The sequence below is a fragment of the Mustela putorius genome, unplaced genomic scaffold (genome assembly GCF_011764305.1).
Source record: "Mustela putorius furo isolate JIRA1106 unplaced genomic scaffold, ASM1176430v1.1 tig00000242_pilon_pilon_pilon, whole genome shotgun sequence".
NCBI classification, from domain to species: Eukaryota; Metazoa; Chordata; class Mammalia; order Carnivora; family Mustelidae; genus Mustela; species Mustela putorius.
In genome coordinates, this window is record NW_025421325.1 from 9,150,911 (window position 1) to 9,172,436 (window position 21,526).

At 35.6% G+C, this 21,526-nt stretch overlaps 1 protein-coding gene across 1 annotated transcript in view; it reads left to right on the forward strand.

Annotated features, from left to right (window-relative positions):
* IQCM (IQ motif containing M) overlaps window positions 1–21,309 on the forward strand; it is a 268,148-nt gene extending 246,839 nt beyond the window's left edge. The window contains exons 12-14 of the mRNA XM_045078405.1: window positions 11,538–11,682; window positions 21,010–21,144; window positions 21,299–21,309. Of these exons, the coding sequence (XP_044934340.1) occupies window positions 11,538–11,682; window positions 21,010–21,144; window positions 21,299–21,309 (291 nt within the window). The remainder of the gene's footprint in view (window positions 1–11,537; window positions 11,683–21,009; window positions 21,145–21,298) is intronic.
* The last annotated feature ends 217 nt before the right edge of the window (window positions 21,310–21,526 follow it).

Genomic DNA, 21,526 nt, shown 5'->3' on the forward strand with positions numbered 1-21,526 from the left:
ATGAGTATAGTATGTTTTTATATTTAATCATATTTGATTTCTTTCATCAGTGTCATTTAGTTTTTAAAATACAGTTCTTTTATCTCTTTGGTTAAATTTATTTCTAGGTTCAACATTTTGAGGAACCTCCATGTTGTTTTCCAGAGAGGTTGCACCAGCTTGCATTCCACCAACAGTGTAGGAGGGTTCCCCTTTCTCCGCATCCTCGCCAGCATCTGTCACTTCCTGACTTGTTAATTTTAGCCATTCTGACTGGTGTGAGGTGATATCTCATTGTGGTTTTGATTTGTATTTCCCTGATGCCGAGTGATATGGAGCACTTTTTCATGTGTCTGTTGGTCATCTGGATGTCTTTGCAGAAATGTCTGTTCATGTCTTCTGCCCATTTCTTGATTGGATTATTTGCTCTTTGGGTGTTGAGTTTGCTAAGTTCTTTATAGATTTTGGACACTAGCCCTTTATCTGATATGTTGTTTGCAAATATCTTCTCCTATTCTGTCAGTTGTCTTTTGAATTTGTTAACTGTTTCCTTTGCTGTGCAAAAGCTTTTGATCTTGATAAAATCCCAATAGTTCATTTTTGCTCTTGCTTCCCTTGCCTTTGGTGATGTTCCTAGGAAGATGTTGCTGCAGCTGAGGTCGAAGAGGTTGCTGCCTGTGTTCTCCGCAAGGATTTTGATGGATTCCTTTCTCACATTGAGGTCCTTCATCCATTTGAGTCTATTTTCATGTGTGGTGTAAGGAAATGGTCCAATTTTATTTTTCTGCATGTGGCTGTCCAATTTTCCCAACACCATTTATTGAAGAGGCTGTCTTTTTTCCATTGGACATTCTTTCCTGCTTTGTTGAAGATTAGTTGACCATAGAGTTGAGGGTCTAATAGCACTACTGGGTATTTACCCTAAAGATACAAACGTAGATCCGAAGGGGCACGTGCACCTGAATGTTTATAGTAGCAATGTCTACAATAACCAAACTATGGAAAGAACCTAGATGTCCATCAACAGATGAATGGATAAAGATGATGTGGTATATATACACAATGGAATACTATGCAGCCATCAAAAGAAGTGAAATCTTGCCATTTGTGACGACATGGATGGAATTAGAGGGTATTATGCTTAGCGAAATAAGCCAAGCGGAGAAAGACAACTATCATATGATCTCCCTGATATAAGGAAGTGGAGATGCAACATGGGGGTTAAGGGGGTAGGAAAATAAATGAAACAAGATGGGATTGGGAGGGAGACAAACCATAAGTGACTCTTAATCTCATAAAACAAACTCAGGGTTGCTGGGAGGCGAGGGGCTGGGGGAAGGGGGGTGGGGTTATGGACATTGGGGAGGGTATGTGCTATGGTCACTGCTGTGAAGTGTGTAAACCAGGTGATTCACTTACCTGTACCCTGGGGGATAAAAATATATGTTTATAAAAAATAAAAAAATTAAAAAAAATAATTAAACATAACAAAACAAAACAAAACAAATTTATTTCTAGGTATTTTATTCTTTTGGATGCACTAGTAAATAAGATTCTTTTTTAAATTTCTCTTTCTGATAGCTTGTTATTACTATAAAGAAACATATTTATATATATTGATTTTATAGCCTACAACTTTACTGAATTCATTTATTAAACCTAACAGTATTTTGGTTGAGTCTGTGTTTTTTTATATGTAGTATCATGTCATCTGCAAATGGTGATGATTTTATTTCTTCTTTTCCAATTTGGAAGCCTTTTATTTCCTTCCCCATCCCCAAGTACTGTGTCTAGGACTTCCAATACAATGTTAAATAAAAGTGGTTAGAGTGGGCATCTTTGTTTTGTTCCTGATCTTAGAGAAAAAGGTTTTGGCCTTTCATTACTGAGTATGATGTTAGCTCTAAGTATATATGGCTTTTTTATTAGTTGAGTTATGGTCCCTCTATACCCATTTTATTGAGAGTTTTTATAATAAGTGAATGTTGAATTTTATCAAATTCTTCTTCTACATCTACTGAAATGATCATGTGATCTTTACCTTCATTTCCTTAATATGGTGCATCATGTTGATTGATTTATGGATGTTGGAACATTCTTGCATCCCTGAAATAAAGTTCACTTGGTCATGGTATATGAACATCTTAATTTACTGTTGAATTCAGGTTCCTAGTATTTTGTTGAGGATTATGGTATCTGTGTTCATCAGGGACTCTGGCCTGTTATTTCTTTTCTTTCCTTTTTTCCTTTTCTTTCCTTTCCTTTTTTCTTTCTCTTTCTTCTCCTTTCCTCTTCTCTCCTCCCTTCCCCTTTCCCCCTTCCCCCCCTTCCTTCCTCCTTCTTTCCTTCTTCCTTCTTTCTTTTTCCTTCTCTGACTTTGGTATCAGGGTAATACTGGCCTCATAAAATAAATTTGGAATTGTTCATTCTTTCCATTTTTTGGTAAGGGTTTGAGAAGTATAGGTATTAAATAAACAGTAATAGTGTTTCTCAAATGCTTCCAAAAAATTGAAATTTTTGATACTGATACCAAAGTCAGAGAAGGACATCACCAAAAGAAAGAAAGAAAGAAAGAGGAAAAGAAAAGAAAAAAAGAGAGAAGAGAAGGAAAAAAAAAAGAAAAGAATCACAGGCCAGTGTCCCTGACGAACACAGATACTATAATTCTCAACAAAATATTACAAAACTGAATTCAATAGTACATTAAGATGATCATATACCATGACCCAAGTGAACTTTATTCCAGGGGTGCAAGAATGTTTCAACATCCATAAATCAATCAACATGAAGCACCACATAACAAAATGAAGGTAAAAATCACATGATTATTTCAGTAGATGTAGAAGAAGAATTTGGTGAAATTCAATGCTCATGATAAAAACTCTCAATAAAATGGGTATAGAGGGGGACCATGCCTTAACTCTGTTTCATTTAGATCTTTTTCTGAGGTTTTATTTTGTACTTTTATTTGGAACATACTCATCTTTCTACTCATTTTACTTGACTCTCTGTTTCTGTGTATTAAGTGAAACAGTTACCTTTAGCCTTGTGTAGGTGATAAAACTTCTCATTCAACTAAGAGCTTTAGCTCTTAGTTGTTTCTTGAACCTTTGTGATTGTGAAAGCAGACTGATTAATTTTTGATAGGTACCTATTACTGAGGTGTGCCAAGTCCTGCCAGTGTCCCAAGGAGAGGGATCTCCTTTAGTACCAGGTTTCAGGCTGACTAGAAGCCAGACCCTCAGGCAGTAGCTTTAAAAATATTCAATTATACAGTCCTGTGGGGCTACAACTGTAAATCCTACTGACCCCCAGATCAGAAAATCTAGAGGATTCCTCTGAGTGATAGTTGCAAAATTGGAGCTCCAGGTTAAATATATAATCTTCTTTTCTGGGAATTATTGTTGAGGAATAGTGAGGCCAGAGAAGTGTGCAAGGCTGATGTTGCCCAGTTTATATTCCCTGAGAGCGCTTCTGTAGACTCTAGATGTGTTGCAAACCTGAAGCCTATCCTTTAGACTGAAGCTGAAGCTCTGTGATGAGTAAGTCACAGAGTCCCATTTCTACAGGAAAATTGGGGGTGTATTTCAGTCTGCTGACTGTGGTTCTGTGGGAGGTAGTTTGCCAAGAGCTCTTTCCAATGGAAGTACTGTGCAGCCTAAGAAGGTGAACCCTCTTGACCACTAAGGCCAGGCAACCAACAGGCATCATCTGTGTGCCTTTAGCAAGGCACGTGAAGAGTGTAGGGGGCAGGGCACACTCACTGGCTTCAGCAAGGCTGTAGGAAAATTCTTTGTTTGCATATGCCTGTGGCCTTAGAGCTGTAGTAGGAGAATGTTTTGTTTGTGTGTGCCTGCTAGCTTTAGCAAGAGAGTGGGAGAATGTCATGATCACTTGCACTTGCTGGCCCCAGCCAGGTCACAGGCTTTAGCAAGGGACTGGGAGAATGTTGTGACTTCTCACACACATGGGCCCCAGCCAGTGTCACCACCATTCACCCATGCCAGCCTTAGCAAGACAACAGGTTAGCACTAAATCTGCACATACCTGCCTGTGCTAGCCAGATTGGAGAGAGTGCAAAAATGGCATTTGCTAGTGTGTCCATCTCTGAAGAGAGTCCCAGCTGTCCCCTGCCCCTTGTCTTAAGACTAGCAAATGAATTCCTTTCACGTGTGGTCCAGGTGCTTTTCAAACTTACTTTTGTGCTGGGTCCTGCGATTAGTGAGACTATAGCCAAGCCTTTTAAAAAGAGAACCTCAGTTCCCTACAGCCTTTGTCTTTTTTGAATGTAAGTCCTGTTGGTTTTCCTACCCATCTCTATATAGTCTTTTTATCCTTTGTGGTGAGGAACAGTTCTGTTAGTTTTCTTTTTCAGAAGAAATTGTCCACATGTATCTATAGGTTTGGTGCATTTGTAGGAAGAGGTGAGCTCAGGATCTTCCTATGCCAACATCTTGGACCACCCCTCCTCACTACCTATATTGATGAATTATTCCACCACTCATTGTCCAAATTACACCTGGAGTTTTCTTAGACTTTTTCAAATTCCTCACTTCATTATTCAGTTGATTGTCACCATAACATTTCTGTGTTGTTCTTCCTCTCTTTGTTTCTTGCCAGAGGTTCTATTGATCAACCTTCACATGGAGAACTACACTTGTCTCCTAATTATTCTCCTTGCTGCCTACCCCCTAATATGTTATATATGCAATTAAGAAAATATATATATATATATATATATATATGCAATTAAGAAAAAAAACTCTTATTGCCTTATTCCATTTCTTATACTCTTTTAATGGCCCTATATTGCTTATAGGAGAAAGTATGAATTCTCTAACATAGTACACATGACCTCCCTGGTCTGGCACTTGCCCACTGTCCATCTTCATCCCATGATACTTCCTCACTAACGCCCTGTGCTCTAAAAAAGCCCAAATTCTTTATTTTTTCCTATTATATCCTATGTTTTAATGCTATTCTCTTAAGCTGGAATACTCTTCCTCCCTAATCTTTGGATAAACTCCAACTCATCTTTCAAGATCTTTTAAAAATTATATGTGCTAAGACATTGTCCCTGGCCCATCAAGCAGAAATAATTTCTCTATTCTTTTGGTCATTATTTTGCTCATGTTATCTATATTATGATCTTTTATTTACATGTCTGTCATAAGCAATACCAATAAGTGACCTATTTGGGAGTACATACTTGTTATCTTCAAATTTTTAGCACCACATTGCTTTTTGACACACAATATACAATCCTATTATTTTAACTATTTGCACTTTTTTCTGCTTTTTTCTTTTTTACTTAGTTATTTCTTTACATTTACATGGTTTCTGTTTTGTTTGTTTCTGTGTTCAAAAGGTTAGAATAGTGCTTGGTACATGGTAAGTATTCAACAAGTATCTACTGAATGGATGAATTAATTCATAGTTATAGAAATTTATCAGGGTACTCTAATGATTCTCTTTTATATATAAAGAGAAATAATGTGGATGTATGTATTTAAGTATATGAAACAGTATATATTATATAATATATATTATGTATCACATGTATATGATATATGTATGATTGTGCATTTATATTATGATTTAATTTAATTATATCATTTTCTGCTATTGAAGAGAATTGTAGAGTCATATATCACCTCTGGGAGAAAAACAAGCCTAGTAAACTTAGAGATCAAGAATGGGTCCAAAATAATGGTGAAAAAGGGATACTGACAAGGAAATGTTGAATTTCTATGTGGAGGTAGAATTTTAAATAAAAAAAAAATGGGAAGCATGTTCAAAGAGTTGGGGCCAATATAAACTAGATTATTGACTTTGATTTGGTTATAAAATTTTTATGATCGTTTCTTTGCTTTTTTATTCTATCACTGGTGTGGTGCTTTTTATGTTGAATGGCTGCTTTGTTTGTATGGTTAATGTTGTTTTGTCTACCATTGAACAGCTAGTGCAGGAGGCTTGTAATGCATACATTGTCAGGTTCCAGGACTGTGCCTATGTGCAGGGTTGTTTTTTGGGGGAATTCTTGATAGACTTTCTGCTCTAGCAGCTGCACAGCAAATCACTGGGTAATTGTCAGCACCATGGCAATCCCTCTGCTAGAAAACTTCCATGGTCACATGGTTTGGCTGCCACTTCAGAGCTGGTAGTTGTGGACAGTGTCTACTAGAAAGTCTCTTTGAATTACCTCAAGAGACTATACAATTTCCATAATTTCCTGTGAAATACTCCAGTTTGGGTTTATTTAGAAATAATGAAGCACCACTGAACTATCATATCAGTCATAAGGGTACCACAGATGTCATTGCATTTGACTGTCAGTGTTATTTATTTCCATCATTCCAAGTGTCCTTTTCCTTTTAAAAACTCTGTGTTGTTTGTTTGCATGTATTTGGGAATAAGTAATAGTGGTATTAAAAAAACCAGTTAAGGTATAAAAATAGTATTTTTTCCCATTGTGATTCCTCTGAGCTTTTACATAATTTCAGTATTTTTCTCTGAATATTTATAGTTTAAAATTTTAAATTTCAGTCTTAAATTAATGTATTCATTTTCTATTTGCCCAAAATACTGAAATTCTAGGGCATATGAAGAGCTCACGTTTGCAACAAGAAAGTGCTGAAAATCAATCATCTTTGAATAAATATTTGTTGAATAATTAAACTTGGAATAGTTCTGAAAAATCCGAGTATTAAGGTTACCATAGCAATAGACTATGCATAAACCAGTGGTTTTTAACCTTTTGGAGGTCACGGAACACTTTGGAAATTTGATAAACTATGGATTTCCTCCCATTATCTCAAAACACACACACACAAAATAAGAAAATCCTGGAGCCCAATCTTGGTCCCCATGGCACAGGTGGTACTGAACAGAAAAGTTAATTTTTTTTTTATAACATTTACTATGTATTGGATCCAGTTTCTTGTCTGGTGTGTGATCTCATAGAACATATAGTCTAGAGAGACATGCAGATAATTAAAAGAAGTCTTAGGTACTATTAGAGAATTTAGGAAGACCATTTAATCCAAAAGATTGTGTCTCGTGAGGGGGTTGGATAGTGCCAATACATTGAGATCCAGAAAATGAGGGGTAGTTATATTTTGTCAGGAAGACTGATAGGCTGAGAGAGTTGTAGGAACAGTAAAAGACAATCAATGACCGTAGGTGAGCTAGAACATTGAGGGGCCAAGAGCTGCTTGGGAGGATATTGACAGTAGAGAAAGCTGAGATAGCAGTCAGATTAAGCATGGCTTTTTTGTTTGTTTGTTTGTTTGTTTGTTTTTTGACAGAAAGGAGAGAGAGAGAGAGAGAGCAAGAGTGTGCAAGCAGGGGGAACTGCAGAGGAAGAAGGAGAAGCAGACTCTCTGCTGAGTAGGGAGCCCCATGTGGGGCAGGATCCCAAGACCCTGGGATCATGACCTGAGCTGAAGGCAGACACTTAACTGATTGAGCCACCCAGATGTCCTGATTAAGCATGTTCTTTAAAACCATGCTAAGGAGTCCATGCTTTTACTTAGTATATGGGAATGGATGATTTTAAAGCTAATCAGTGACATTAATTGATTTGCCTTTTAGAAAGATTACTGACTCTGGGCAGTGAATTGGGAGACAAGGGTGACAGAATTAGAAGGTGGACAATGGGTATGCTTTTTCAGTAATTTGGTGTGTGATAATAGAGACTTGAGTTAGGGCTGGAGAGATGGAACAGACACAGGACAATGGGTTTGAATGGATTTAAAGATAAGGGAGAGAGAGGAGTCAAGAACAATTCCTCAATTTTTGTGCGTCTTGTCTTGGGCATCCTGGTGGATGGTTGTGAAATACAGAATTTAAGAAGAAGAGCAGGTCGGAGAGAGAAGGAAAGAAAAAGAAATAGAGTCCAGTTTCCAACACTGGCTTTGAATTACCTGTGGGAAATCTTTGAGATGTCTGGGAGGCAGTTGAATATATAGGTCCAAAACTCAGAAGGAAGATTGGACCATAAGGAAGCATTTAGACTTCTTCAGTAGTTTTTTAATTCATTTCTACCTTAACATACTTGAGGAAGACAATAAAACCTTCCCACTCATTAAAGTAACCCCATTTAGCAGTGATTCTCATGTTATTTCTGAGAAAGTTCTTTACCTAGGTGGCTGCATGGCTACCTTAATTCAGGTCTGTGCTCATTGTTAATTATCAAAAATCTGCTCCATACTGCCTTGTAAAGAGGTAACATCCAGTCTGGTCACTCCTTGTTCTATTTAAAAGACTTCAAACCACTTACTGCCAGCCAGCACATAGATATTTGTTTATTGGACTACTGTTTCTTCCATTACAATGTAACTCCCTGAGACAAGAATTTTGCCTTCTGTGTTCATTAATCTGTTCACAAAGTGTAGAATACCCTGTTACATAACAGACTCCTAATTCATTAGCTAAATTACATAAAGTATATAAATTAAAACAAGTAATTTTCAACATGATGGAGGATGTATAATAGCTTATTTGGATGAGAGGATGTGAAATTTGAAAAAAATTTTCTAAATATTTTGATTCAGCTCCCTGACCAAGGATAGCTTCCTGTACTCTGACCCCATCTGTATATTTGAGATCATTATTAGTGATACTGACTGGAGGCAGGAGAATATTGTATTAAGAAAGAAGGTGGAGTCACTAATCTCCCATACTGCTAGGAATAAAGGTCTAGACAGAATTTTCTGTCTTTACAACAGTTAGTTCACGGATGAACTTTACAAATTTCTTTGGAGTGATGTGGAAAGAAGGAAGTGAAAACATCTAAGAGACATTATGAGGTATAGCGAAAAATAGTTTACAATGGAAAATAATTAAGTACATTTAAATGTTTATGGCAAAATCCAATAAGAGGGGAAGCTTGATGATATAAGAGAGGTGAGGATAATCCATATTAGAAGGCTAAGAATATTGGAGGGGGTTGTGTTTATAAGACACCTGACAGGATTAGCCTTAGGTAAAAAAGACATATTTCTCTGTTGTAGGACCAAAGGATGTTGCTGAGTGTTTAGATTGATGATAGGAAGTTGAGATAACAATAATCTAATGTTTTTCCCTTGGTAAAGTGGAGGACAAGGTCATTTGCTGAGAATGAGCATTTAGAAGGTGAGTTTGAATGTTTGAGGAGGTTGAGTTTCTACAGAAAATGACAAAAAGAGAGATGCCCAGAAAAACATAGGTGAATTTTGATGCCACTTTGAGAACCCAGAGGGGTTGGTGATGAAGATTTGAAGTGGTACCATTCCTCTAAGTCATATTATTATCTTTACTAGCTATGAAAAGTAAGGCATTTAACAAAACTTGTCTAAAGTTAGAGATCCATCCAATGGCATAGCTAAATTTTGAGTATCAAACCTAAGTCTGCCTAGTTCTAGGCACTTTAAAACATTAGACCATTCTGGTAACAATAGTATTGAACGATCATTGCAAAATATAGTGGAGTCTTTTCTTAGGCTGTGCTCACCATAGGCATTTGAGTATCCTGCAAAAAGCCAAAATTAGATTAAAACTCCCTTCTGATGTAGAGCCAATTGGTATGTGGTCACATCGGAGAGATGATTCAGAGAGCCTGAGCTGTATTGATATAAAGGAGCACCAATTGTGTGGCAACTAGAAGTTGCTACTTAAATTTTGCAGAGATGCATGAGAGGAAGACAAGATTCAGTGATACTATTGACCAAGAATGTGTACTCACAGTCTTTATACTAAGCAATTAGAGATAGAAAAATTAAGCATGTGCTTCAGGTATGTTATAATCATTCTGACCAAGATCAAAGTGAGTGGCAGCTGACACAGAAAAGAGGCCTGAAGAGAGTAGGATCCCACCTAGGAGAGAGACATTTTCTTTACATACATGTGTGTGGCTAAGGGCTTCACTAATTCTTTAGTGCATGAGGAAGTGAATACAAAAATTACATTTAACATTATGTGTGGCTTGTATACTTATAAGTGTGTGTATGTATGTGTGTGTAAGATAACAATTCAGAATATTCAATCCTTCTTTCATTGGGTTTTAGTTACGTTTAAAAGACTAAACTACGTTTAAAAACCTAGTTTTAAATTTAAAAACCTTTTCCTGATTTGCTTTAATAAGGTTTTTGTATAAAGACCTTTTTTGATAATGTCATATACAAGTGTTTAGATAAGGTTAGACTTCAGTTCATATATATGGGCAAGTTATCTACTTATATGTCTAACATCATTTTTTAAAAGTTAAAAAGTTGAACTGTGGATAACATTCGATACTGCCCCAGTGTTAAAAAAAACTCAACATGTAAAAATCTCTTATAAACTAATATAACATTATAACACTATCATAACAATAAAAGAAATAGGTAGAAGACATGAACTAGTACTTTACTGTAGAAGAAGCACAAGTGGCAAATAAATATGAAAAGAGAGGACTCTAGCTATCTAAGCTATCTAAGAAATTAAGCCCAACTTAGTGTCCTAAGGTAGTGAAATTCTCCAAACAAGCAATCCATTCATTACTTTTTTGAAACAAGACATGATGGTACAATGAAAAGGCAGACTAAAAGTGCATACTTGAAAAATTTTCAAATATTGATGTGTGGTAAGTATGATGCATTTACCCTTTAAGTCAACACGGATTAAAAATTATAATTACTAATTTTTAAGTCTTTTATATTCTAATATTATTTTTATAATTATTAGAGAAAAAATTCATGGACTTAAATACATTCTTAAAAATGAAAATAGATGAATTAAGTCTTCAAAAAGTCAAGAATAGGAAAATAATTCTTTAAAAAGGAATTCATAAAGATAAGTAGAGAAATTAATGAGCTAGTAAATGTAAAATCTAAAAATAATTGAATTGATAAATAAAATAGAACTACTTATTTAGAAAAAACCTGAAATAGATTATTTTTTAAATTTTTTAAAAATTTAAAAACATTTTTAATTTTTAAAGCCTATTGCAATAGAATGTGGAAAATGTATTTATATAAATATATAGTCACAGTTAAAAGGCAAACTGATAAAGCAAAATTTGTACATTTGCTGAAAAGGATTAAAGAGTTTTAGAAATAAACATGAAGAACCTGAAAAGTCCAGGAAAATTTAAGTAAAAGATAGTAATATACAATTTTCAGAAGAAAGAAAATAAATACGAATTTGAGCACCCCTAGTGAACAGTCTAGGCAAGAATCACTGTTACAGAATAATGCTTTTTTTTTTTTTTCCTGGCCAAGTGGGTTACAAATTATAGAAATCAGAATGCCCAGCCTAGGAAGCTTCCATGAAGGTAGCCATCTTTGAAAATTCTATGCTATGGGAACTATGGGTATCTGATGACCAAGTTTTTCATATTGAGGCTCTCTGAGCTTCAAGATTATCTTATTTTACAGTGCATGTGTTTTAGGCCACCTACACAATAAACATTAATAAATACATCCAAAATTTAAGAAACTGGGTGAAATAGATGAAATGAAAAGGGCAAAATCAGATTAAATATATACAGAAGAAATATGTAAATATGAGGCTTTACTGTCTATATTGCTGTTTTATAGGCTTTGTCTCATGGACCAAATTTGAGAGCAGTTATAAAGATGTATCATAGACAGATCCATCGTGTTAAATATCGACTTGGTCTTTGGAGGACAAGACAAATTATAAACTTTGCAGAGCTAGAGGAATGGATGGACAGAAAAAAGTGTAAGTGATACAGTCGTTCCTGGTTTGATTTTAAATTTGGAATTCATTTAACCATTGGAATTTTATATATAGTTTACATGTAATTATCCATAGACACCAAAGGTAAATCTATTTTATAATCCTGAAATCTACCTGCATTTTATTTTTTTTTAAATTTTTTTAAAAGTTTTATTTAAATTCCACTTAGTTAATATGCAATGTAGTATTAGTTTCAGGTCTATAATGTGGTGAGTCAGTACTTGCATACAATATCTGAAGGCTATTTGCATTTTAAAGTGATGTATGTTTCATTTAATTTATTAGGATCCTGTGTTTATAAGCAACAGAAAACCCAGTCTAGTTAACCAAAGCAAAAAGGAAATTTAAAAGAAAAATACAGGAAACGTAACTTAAGAGTCAGATTTCATACAGAACTCAACACAGAGCTATTTTCAGGGCTCCTATGTGGTTCAGTTGGATAAGTGGCTGTCTTCTGCTCAGGTCATGATCTCAGGGACCTGAGATTGAGCCCCTAGTGGGTCTCTCTGCTCAGCGGGGAGTCTGCTTCTCATTTTCCTTCTGCCCCTTCCCCTTGCTTGTGCTCTCTCTCTCTCTCTCAAATAAATAAATTAAATCTTAAAACAAAACAAACAAACAACAACAAGAAAAAAAAACGCACAAAAAACAAAGTTACTTCAGAGATTTAGAGAGCAAAATGTAAGGAAAAATTTCATTTTGACTTTGGGAGATAGATAAGCTGTTATCACTTTTAAGACTTTTTTGTTTCTATGCTTTAAGTTCAAATTCCAAGGAGAGGGAGCACCTGATTGGTTTAATTTGAATCATGAGTCCAATACTCTTCCATGGGAGGGCAGAGAACTTTGCTTGAGAGTTGCACAGAAGCTCTATCCACTTGGGGAGGAGTAGCTCCCCAAAGGAAAACTACATATTGCTAACATAAGAATAGCTAATGGACACCAAGTAGACTAAATAGATATCTATTATGTGTTACTTGTTAGTGTTGATATTTTGTCCACAGAACACTTTCCCTAATATTTATCTTAGCTTTCAGAGAGCCTCATTCCTATTATATTTAATGAATTTACATTGCTTAGGAATAGGATGGACATTATATCCAGTGTCTTGATTAAAAAAATAATAAATGAGGACTTCTTGTTTTTGTAAGGAGCTTATACCTCTCCACTCCATCTTAACAACAAAAGAAAAAGCCGAATAGACTAAAAAATTTACTCTTTTCATGGGTCTATAAAAGAAGAGAAGACACAGGCCAAAACACTCCTACCAAGATTAAAGAGACTGACATATAGTGAGTTGCAGTTTCCCAGAGCAGAGACTCATGAGTAGAAATGAATGTGGAAGGAAACAGGTGTTGGCAAGGATGTGGAGAAAAAGGTGGGAATGAAAACTGGTGCAGCCACTGTGGAAAATAGCATGGAGGTTTCTCAGAAACCTAAAAATAGAAATACCCTACAATCCAGTAAATCACACCACTGTATATTTACACAAAGAATACAAAAACACTAATTCAAAATGATATATGCACCCATATATTTATTGTAGCATTATGTACAATAGCCAAATTATAGAAGCAATGCAAGTGCAAGTGACCACTGATAAATGAATGGATAAAGAAGAAGTGGTATATATACTTATGGAGTATTACTCAGCCATAGAAAAAGAATTACATCTTACCATTTGTAACTACATGGTTGGATCAAGAGTAAATGCCAAGTAAAATAAGTCATAGAAAGACAAATACCATATGATTTTACTCATGTGTGGAATTTAATAAAACAAATGAATAAAGAAAAAAGCGAAAAACCAAGACCAGACTCTTTAGAGAACAAACAGGTAACATTGTATGTTAATTATACTGGAATTAAAATTAAAAAAAAAAAAGAATTTGATGTAAGAACCAGTGCCAGGTAGGAAAATTGAACCATCATTGACAAATAGCTAGAAGCTCAATGTGAACAATTCTGAGAGTTAAAAACCACAGTATCATTACAATTACCTCTAGGAGCTTGACCAGATTTTCACAGTAAATGTCAGAAAAAGGCAACTATTTTGAAATTTGCTAGAGCACACTTTTCTTTTCTTCTTAAAGATTTGATTTATTTATTTGAAAGAGAGAGAGAGAAAGACCACAAGTAGGCAGAGAGGCAGGCAGAAAGAGAGTGGGGGAAGCAGGCTCCCTGCAGAACAGAGAGCCTGATGTAGGGCTCAATCCAAGGACCCTAAGATCACAACCCGAACTGAAGGCAGAGGCTTAACCCACTGACCCACCCAGGCACCCCTAGCACACTTTTCTTAAGAAGGTTGACATTCAGGGGAAATTAGTTAACCAGAGCCTAGCCTGCTGGGTTATTTTCTGAACTTAACTGACGTGGTGAAGAGAAATACCCAATTTCAGTCCATTTTGGCCATTCTGTCCCACCTATAGGGGGAGAGAAAAAAACCGAGAAACACTTGTATAATTTACAGTCCAGAGACATAAGGTCATTAAGAAACTGCAACCTAATCATAGGTCTGTAGAACACTTCCTCTCTTGCCTTACTACCACATTACTAAAGGTCTATTTGCAATAGTTCCTTTTACTTGATATATCACATCTGGCTATCAATAAAAAATTAAAGCTATACAAAAAAGCAAAAAAGCACAGTTTGAATAGACAAAGCATCAGAACCAGAAATGGCAGGGATGTTGGAATTATCAGATCAGAGATTTAAAACAACTATGATTAACACACTACAGGCTAAACAACAACAACAAAAACACTACAGGCTCTCATGGATAAAGTAGACAACATGCAAAAACAAGTGGGTGATGTAAGCAGAGAGATGGAAATCCTAAGAAAGAACAAAAAAAAAAAAATGCTTGAGATAACACTGTAATAGAGATGAGAAATGCCTTTGATGGTCTTATTAGTAGATTAGACATGGCTGAGGAAAGACTCCCTGAGCTAGAGGATAAATCAGTAGAATCCTTGAAAACTGAGAAAGCAATAGAGCAAAGACTGAAAAGAAAAAAAAGAAGAAAACCTGAACAAAATATGCAGGAGCTATAGGACAATTACAAAAAGAGTTAACATAAGGATAATGGGAATACCAGAAGGAGAAGAAAGAGAGAAAATAATAGAACAGATATTTAAAAATAATGACTGAGAATTTCCCCCAAATTATTCTTGGATACCAAGCCACAGATTCAAGCATCTCAGAGAACACCAAGCAGAATAAATTCCAAAAATTACAGTTATTTTGGTATATGCATTATCATCTTCAAACTATAGCAAATCAAAGATAAAAAATCCTGAAAGAAACCAGATGTAAAAAGCACCTAGCCTATAGTGGAAGAAAGATAAAAATTACATGCAATCTATTAGAAACCATACAAGCAAGAAGGGAGTGAAATATTTAAACTGGTGGGAGAGGAAAAAACAAACAAACAAACCCAACAAAAAACAAAAATCTTAAACCTAAAGTGATGGAAGAAAAAACAAACAAACAAACAAACCCGTCTAAGAAAAAAAAGAACAAGGACACACATTACTAATATCAGAAAAAGAGGATATTTCCATGCATACTTTGGACACTGAAAGGAGAATAAAGGAATACTATGAACAACTTTAATTTACAAAATTAATATCCTAAACAAAGTGGACCATTTCCTTGAAACACACAGTCTGCTAAAATTCAAACAAGAAGAAAGAGACAATCTGAATAGGCCTATGTCTATTAAATAAATGGAGTTGGTAATTAATAACATTCCAAACAGAAAGCATCAGGCCCAGATGGCTTCACTGGTGAATTCTACTAAACACTTAAAATTTTATTTATTTTTTGAGAGGGAGAGAGAGAAAACATGTGAGCAGGAGGGAAGGGGTAGAGAGAGAAAATTATCAGGCTCCATGCCCATTGTAGATCCTGACATGGGGCTCTGTCTCTCGACCCTGAGATCATGATCTTCAACCAAATTCAAGAGTTGGACACTTAACTGTGCCCCAGTTCCCTATAATCTTTTTCAGTGGTTAGAAGCAGAGGGAATACTTCCTAACTCGTCCTATGGGGCAAGTATAAACCTAACACCAAAAATAGGCAAAGACCTTATAAGAAAACTACAGAACAGAATCTCTCTGAATATAGATGCAAAATCCTCAATAAAATAGTAGCAAATCAAATCCAAAAAAGTATAAAAAGTATTATATACCACCACCAAATGGAATTTACCCCCCGTATGCAAGACTGGCTAAGTATTTGAAAATCAATTAATGTAATCCATCATATCAACAGGCTAAAAATGAAAAATTACATGGTCTTATCAATAGATAGAGTAAAAACATTTGACAAAATCTGATATCCATTTGTAATATAAAATCTCAGTAAACCAGGAATGGAGAAGAACTTTCTCAACTTAAAAGACTATCTACAACAACCCTACAGCTAATATCATACTTGATGGTAAGTAATTTTAAACTTTCCCATTAAGATCAGGTACAAGGATGTCTCCTCTCACCACTCCTTTCCACACCATACTAAAGTCCTTGATAATGCAATAAGACAAAAAAAAAAAAAAAAAAAAGGACATAAAAGACATACAGATTGGGAAGGAAGAAATAAAACCATCTTTATTCACATGATTGATATGTGTGGAAAATCTGAAAGAATTGACTAAAATACCTTCTGGAACTGAGATGTGATTACAGCAACACTGCATAGGATACAAGATTAATATCCCAAAGTTAGTTGTTCTTTTCTTTTAACTTCCAACAATGAACAAGTGGGCTTGAAATTAAACAACAGCATTTACATTAATACCCCCAGAATTAAATATTTAGGTTTAAATATAACAAAATATGTACAAGGTCTCTATGAAGGAAACTATAAAACTCTGATAAACAAAATCAAAGAACTAAGTAAATGGCTAGATATTCCATGTTCATGGGGCTCAATATTGTCAGGAAGTCAGTTCTTCTTAATTTGATGTATAGATTCAGTGCAATCCCATTCAAAATTCTATCAAGTTACTTTGTGGATTTTGACAAACTGATTCTGAAGTTTATATGGAGAGGCAAAAGACAAGACTAGCCAACACAATATTGAAGGAGAACAAAGTTGAAGGACTGATGATACATAGCTGCAAGACTTACTATAAAGCTACAATTATTAAAGCAGTGTGGTATTGGTGAAGAATAGACAAATATATCGGTGGAATAGAATAGAGAGCCTAGAAACAGGCCCCTAAAATACAGCCAAGTGGTCTTTGAAAAAGGAGCAAAAAAAAAAAAAAAATACAACAACAGAAAGATAGTCTTTTCAAAAATGGTGCTGGGACAACTAACTATCCATATGCAAAAAAAAAAAAAAAAAAAAATCTAAAGACAGACCTTACATCCTTCACAAAAATTAACCAAAATGGATCATAGACCTAAGTGCAAAAAAATAAAACTTCTATAAGGTAACATAGGAGAAAACATAGATGATATTTAATACAGTGCCTTTTTGGATACAACACTAAAGACATGATCCATTAAAGAAATAATGGAAGATGTGGATTACATTAAAATTAAAACCTTCTACTTTGCAAAAGAGGATGTTTAGAGAATGAGTTTACGATCCACAGGCTGGGAAAAATATTTGCAAAAGATGCATTTATAAGGACTGCTATTATTGAACATATACAAAGAACAATTTAGGAATAATAAAACAAACAACTTGAATGAAAAATGGGCCAAAGACCTCACCAAAGAAGATATACAGATGATAAGCACTTGGAAGGATGCTCCATATAGTATGTTATTACATAAATGCAAATTAAAACAGTGAGATACACTACACACCTATTAGAATGGCCAAAATCCAGAACATTGTCAATATCATATCCTGGTAAGGAAGTCAAGCAACCGGAACTATTATTCATTATTAATGGGAATGCCAATGATAGAACCCTTTTTGAAAACATTGTAGTGGTTTCTTATAAAACTAATCATACTGTTACCATATGATTCAGCAATCATGCTTCTTGGTATATACCCACAGGCATCAAAAACATATCCACATGAAATGTACACATGGTTATACACATGGGTTTTTCATAATTGCCAAAGCTTAGTAACAACCAAGATGTCCTTTAGTAGATGAACAGATCAATAAACTGTGGTACATGTGAACAAGGGAGTATATTTAGAGCTAAGAATAAATGAGCTATCAAGCTATGAAAAGACAGAGGAATCTTAAATGCATATTACTAAGTGAAAGAAGCCAATCTGAAAAGGCTATACACTATAGGCTTCCAACCATATGACATTCTAGAAAATACAAAACTGTGGAGAAAATTAAAAAATTTATATTTACCTGGGGGCAGATTGGGGGGAGGGATGAATTGATAGAATATAGAGGATTTTTAAGGCAGTAAAACTATTCTGTACAATACTGCAATGATGAATACATGTCATTATATATTTGTCTAAACCCATAGAATGTGCAGCACCAACAGTGAACTCTGAAATAAACTGTGGAACTTAGTGACTATATTGTGTAATCCTTAGAAACAAATGTATAACTGTGCGTGATGTTGATAATGGAAGAAGACTATGCTTATGTGGTTGTAGTGGGTATCTGAGAAATCTCTGTACCTTCTTAATTTTAATGTGAATTCAAACCACTCAGAGGGATGTCTGGGTGGCTCAGTCAGTTAAGCGTCTGCCTTTGGCTCAGGTCATGATCCCAGGGTCCTGGTATTGAGTCCTGGATAGGGCCCCTTGCTTGGTGGGGAGCCTGCTTCTCCCTCTGCCGATTGCTCCTCCTGTTTGTGCTTGCTCATGCTCTCTTTCTTTCTCTCTCCCTCTCTCTCTGACAAATAGATAAATACATAAAACCTTAAAAAATAAAAATACTCTTAAAATTGTCTTTAAAAATAATAAAAAAACAACAAATTATGCAAATAAATTATATTTAATTGATATCAGCATCTTTCTGCTTTATATTGTAAAAGTGCTACATTTTTGGGAGAGTTTATCGAATCATAAAATGTGTATTTCACAGCAGACTATAAGTTCCATGAAGACAGGGACTGTATCTATTAACCTTCATTAATGAATAGCCACTATTAATGAATGCCTGGCTTATGAAAGGGCTCAGAAATATTTGTTGATAGTTTTCATTGTTTATTACTTATGCTAAAGTTATATGCCAAAATATATTTACAGATAATCAGAATCCTTTGAGCTAGAATGACTCCTTTTCTGTGGCTAGAGGTTAAAGAAAGAAGTCAGAGAGATTCTATATACATCATGGAATTGCACTAAGGGTTAAAGTAACTCTAGAGTCCACAGAGTTTGCAAGTTCTTGTTTGCCTTTCTAGTCCTTGGAAAATTCTCTGTCCCTTCCATATGTGGATTACTAATTGGGTGATATTTGGCAGATGCCTATCTCTACACACTTTTAAGAATCTTTAAATGACCAGAAAATTTCATTTAATTTTCATGATTTAAGTTTTATATTGACCCTGATTAAACCTGTCTGGAATATTAATTCTGCTAGTTTGTGGCAGAACATTTGCTTTTCAAGCATAGTATATAGGTTAAGTGCATTATTGTCTATTAATACAGTTACATGGCCGTAATATTAATATGTGTCTTAGTTTAATCTAGTAAGAAGCATCTAAAATTGATTAAATGAAAAACTAATAAAGGTAAATATACTTTTTCAAGGAGAAATATATTTCCTTAACCAGAAAATAAAAAAGTGACTTTCTTTGTGTGCTAGTTTGGATTTCTTCAGAATCAGACCCTGAGACAAGAATTTAAGTACAACTAATCTGCAAGTAGATCTCAGGAAATACTGTTAATGGAAAGAAGTTAAGATAGGGAAGGGATGAAAGTAAAAAAAGAATGCATTTTCAGACCAATTACCATTAGCTGGAGCTCCATCCCTCTAAGGAACGGTGTAGACAACTTTTCTTAAGTGCTGGGCCTTTATCCATCAACTCCAAGTTGAGGGAGGTCCGGGGTTGAGGACCACTGCACTGGGGGCTTTAATTTTCTGGCACTCTGGCTTGCTGCACAGGTGGGCAGAATGGAGTCCTGCAGCCAGAGGGAGCCCTGAGGCAATGAAATGAGATGCTGATGAGTGAAAGTCAAGGTAGCAAGTGTAGAATTGTAAGGGACAAGGCAGTATGGATGGGGTACCAACAGCACATGCTCTAGGTTGCTTATTTGAAAAGAGAGAAAAGCCATAGATATTCTAAATATAAATTTATTTTGCTGCTTTGTTTCCATATCTGGAATAGTGGCTTATATTTAGGCAATCACTCACTATTTCTTGAATTTATTAATGTCTCACAACTGTCCACTTCAACTGAATGAATAAGTGAGTAAACAGAAAGTCGAAAGTCCATGTGGTTGAGTGTCAGGATCATCCACTGACTCCTGTTAGAAACCACTCTATTGCCCTTTGTCATTTGGAGCCCATACTTGAGAGCTAAGCCTGTACCGAGGCAGACTTTGTCATCCTGTAAATGCTGATTGACAATCACCTTCCTGGGGGCGATCCAGCATACTTAAGAGTAGAGACTCAGTATTACCTTTTTGAAAAGAAAAACTAAAACGTTTTTGGAGAACTACACTTATAAAATGTTTGCATCCATTTTCTTGCTAATTATCTAAGCCCCGTTACTGTCAAGTACGGGACATAGGTAAAGGATGGCCCTACTGAGTGGTTTTCTGTGGAAACCTTGAGCCAGGAGTGGAAAGATCACTTTCTGTGGTCACTCAAGTCCAGTCACCTTAAATTAGGAAGGAGAAATACAGGAAATCAGGGGAAAAAAGTAAACATCATTCCATGTAGGGGCAAAATCAGAAGAAGAATAAGCAGTCCAAAGGACAGTCACTGATATAAGTGGCTAGAGTGTAGATAGAAGCCAAAAAGAGATGAAAAAATTAGGGGAACTAAATAAAAATGAGCACTGAGATGGGTCAGTAGAAGTCAGGCCCCCAGAAGCCCTGACATTAAAGCTATGTCTTGTGTTGTAACTTGAGCCTTGATGTATGCATGGCCCGTGGGTATTTTTCATGTAAACCAGGCCAGACGCTGCCAGTGTTCTCTTTGGGGAAACAGATCTAAATCTGACTACTAGAGGATGTGGGAGGGAGAAGCATGTCCCATTTCCTTCTAACCTTCCCCAGGAGGCTGACATAGAGCTACTCTAATCGCTAGACATACAAATAAAACTGGAGGGAAAGCTTCTTTGAATATAGATGAAGCTTTCTGGTGGTTTGTTATTGACATTTTATTTATAAGAAAAATATTTTCTTTTGTCTCTTTCTTTTAGTCTATGAAACAATGTTTGCTAAGAGAGAAGATTGGCAAGGACTAGAAAGAAGTGAGCTCCTCAAGTTCTTCAATGACTGTGGTCATTTCCCAACCCAGCAGCAAATTGATGAGACTTGGGACCTGGTCCATAGAGGCGAGTGGTTTTCCCATTTCTTGTTTTCTTTTCCCTTTCTTTGCTGTTCCCTTTCCCTCTTTCTTCGTTCCCTTGTTCTTTCCTTCCTTCTTTAATTTAATTTAAATATAACTTAAATTGCTCCATTTTTGTTCCATTTTCTTTTTCCATTAAGCTTATCCTTAAATCCATTTCCTAAAATTTTAAAATCTTAGTTTAATGTATATGAAAGAAGAGATTTAAAGGATAGGTCAAGGGGCGCCTGGGTGACTCAGTGGGTTAAGCCGCTGCCTTCGGCTCAGGTCAGGATCTCAGGGTCCTGGGATCGAGTCCCACATCGGGCTCTCTGCTCAGCAGGGAGCCTGCTTCCCTTTCTCTCTCTCTCTCTCTGCCTGCCTCTCTG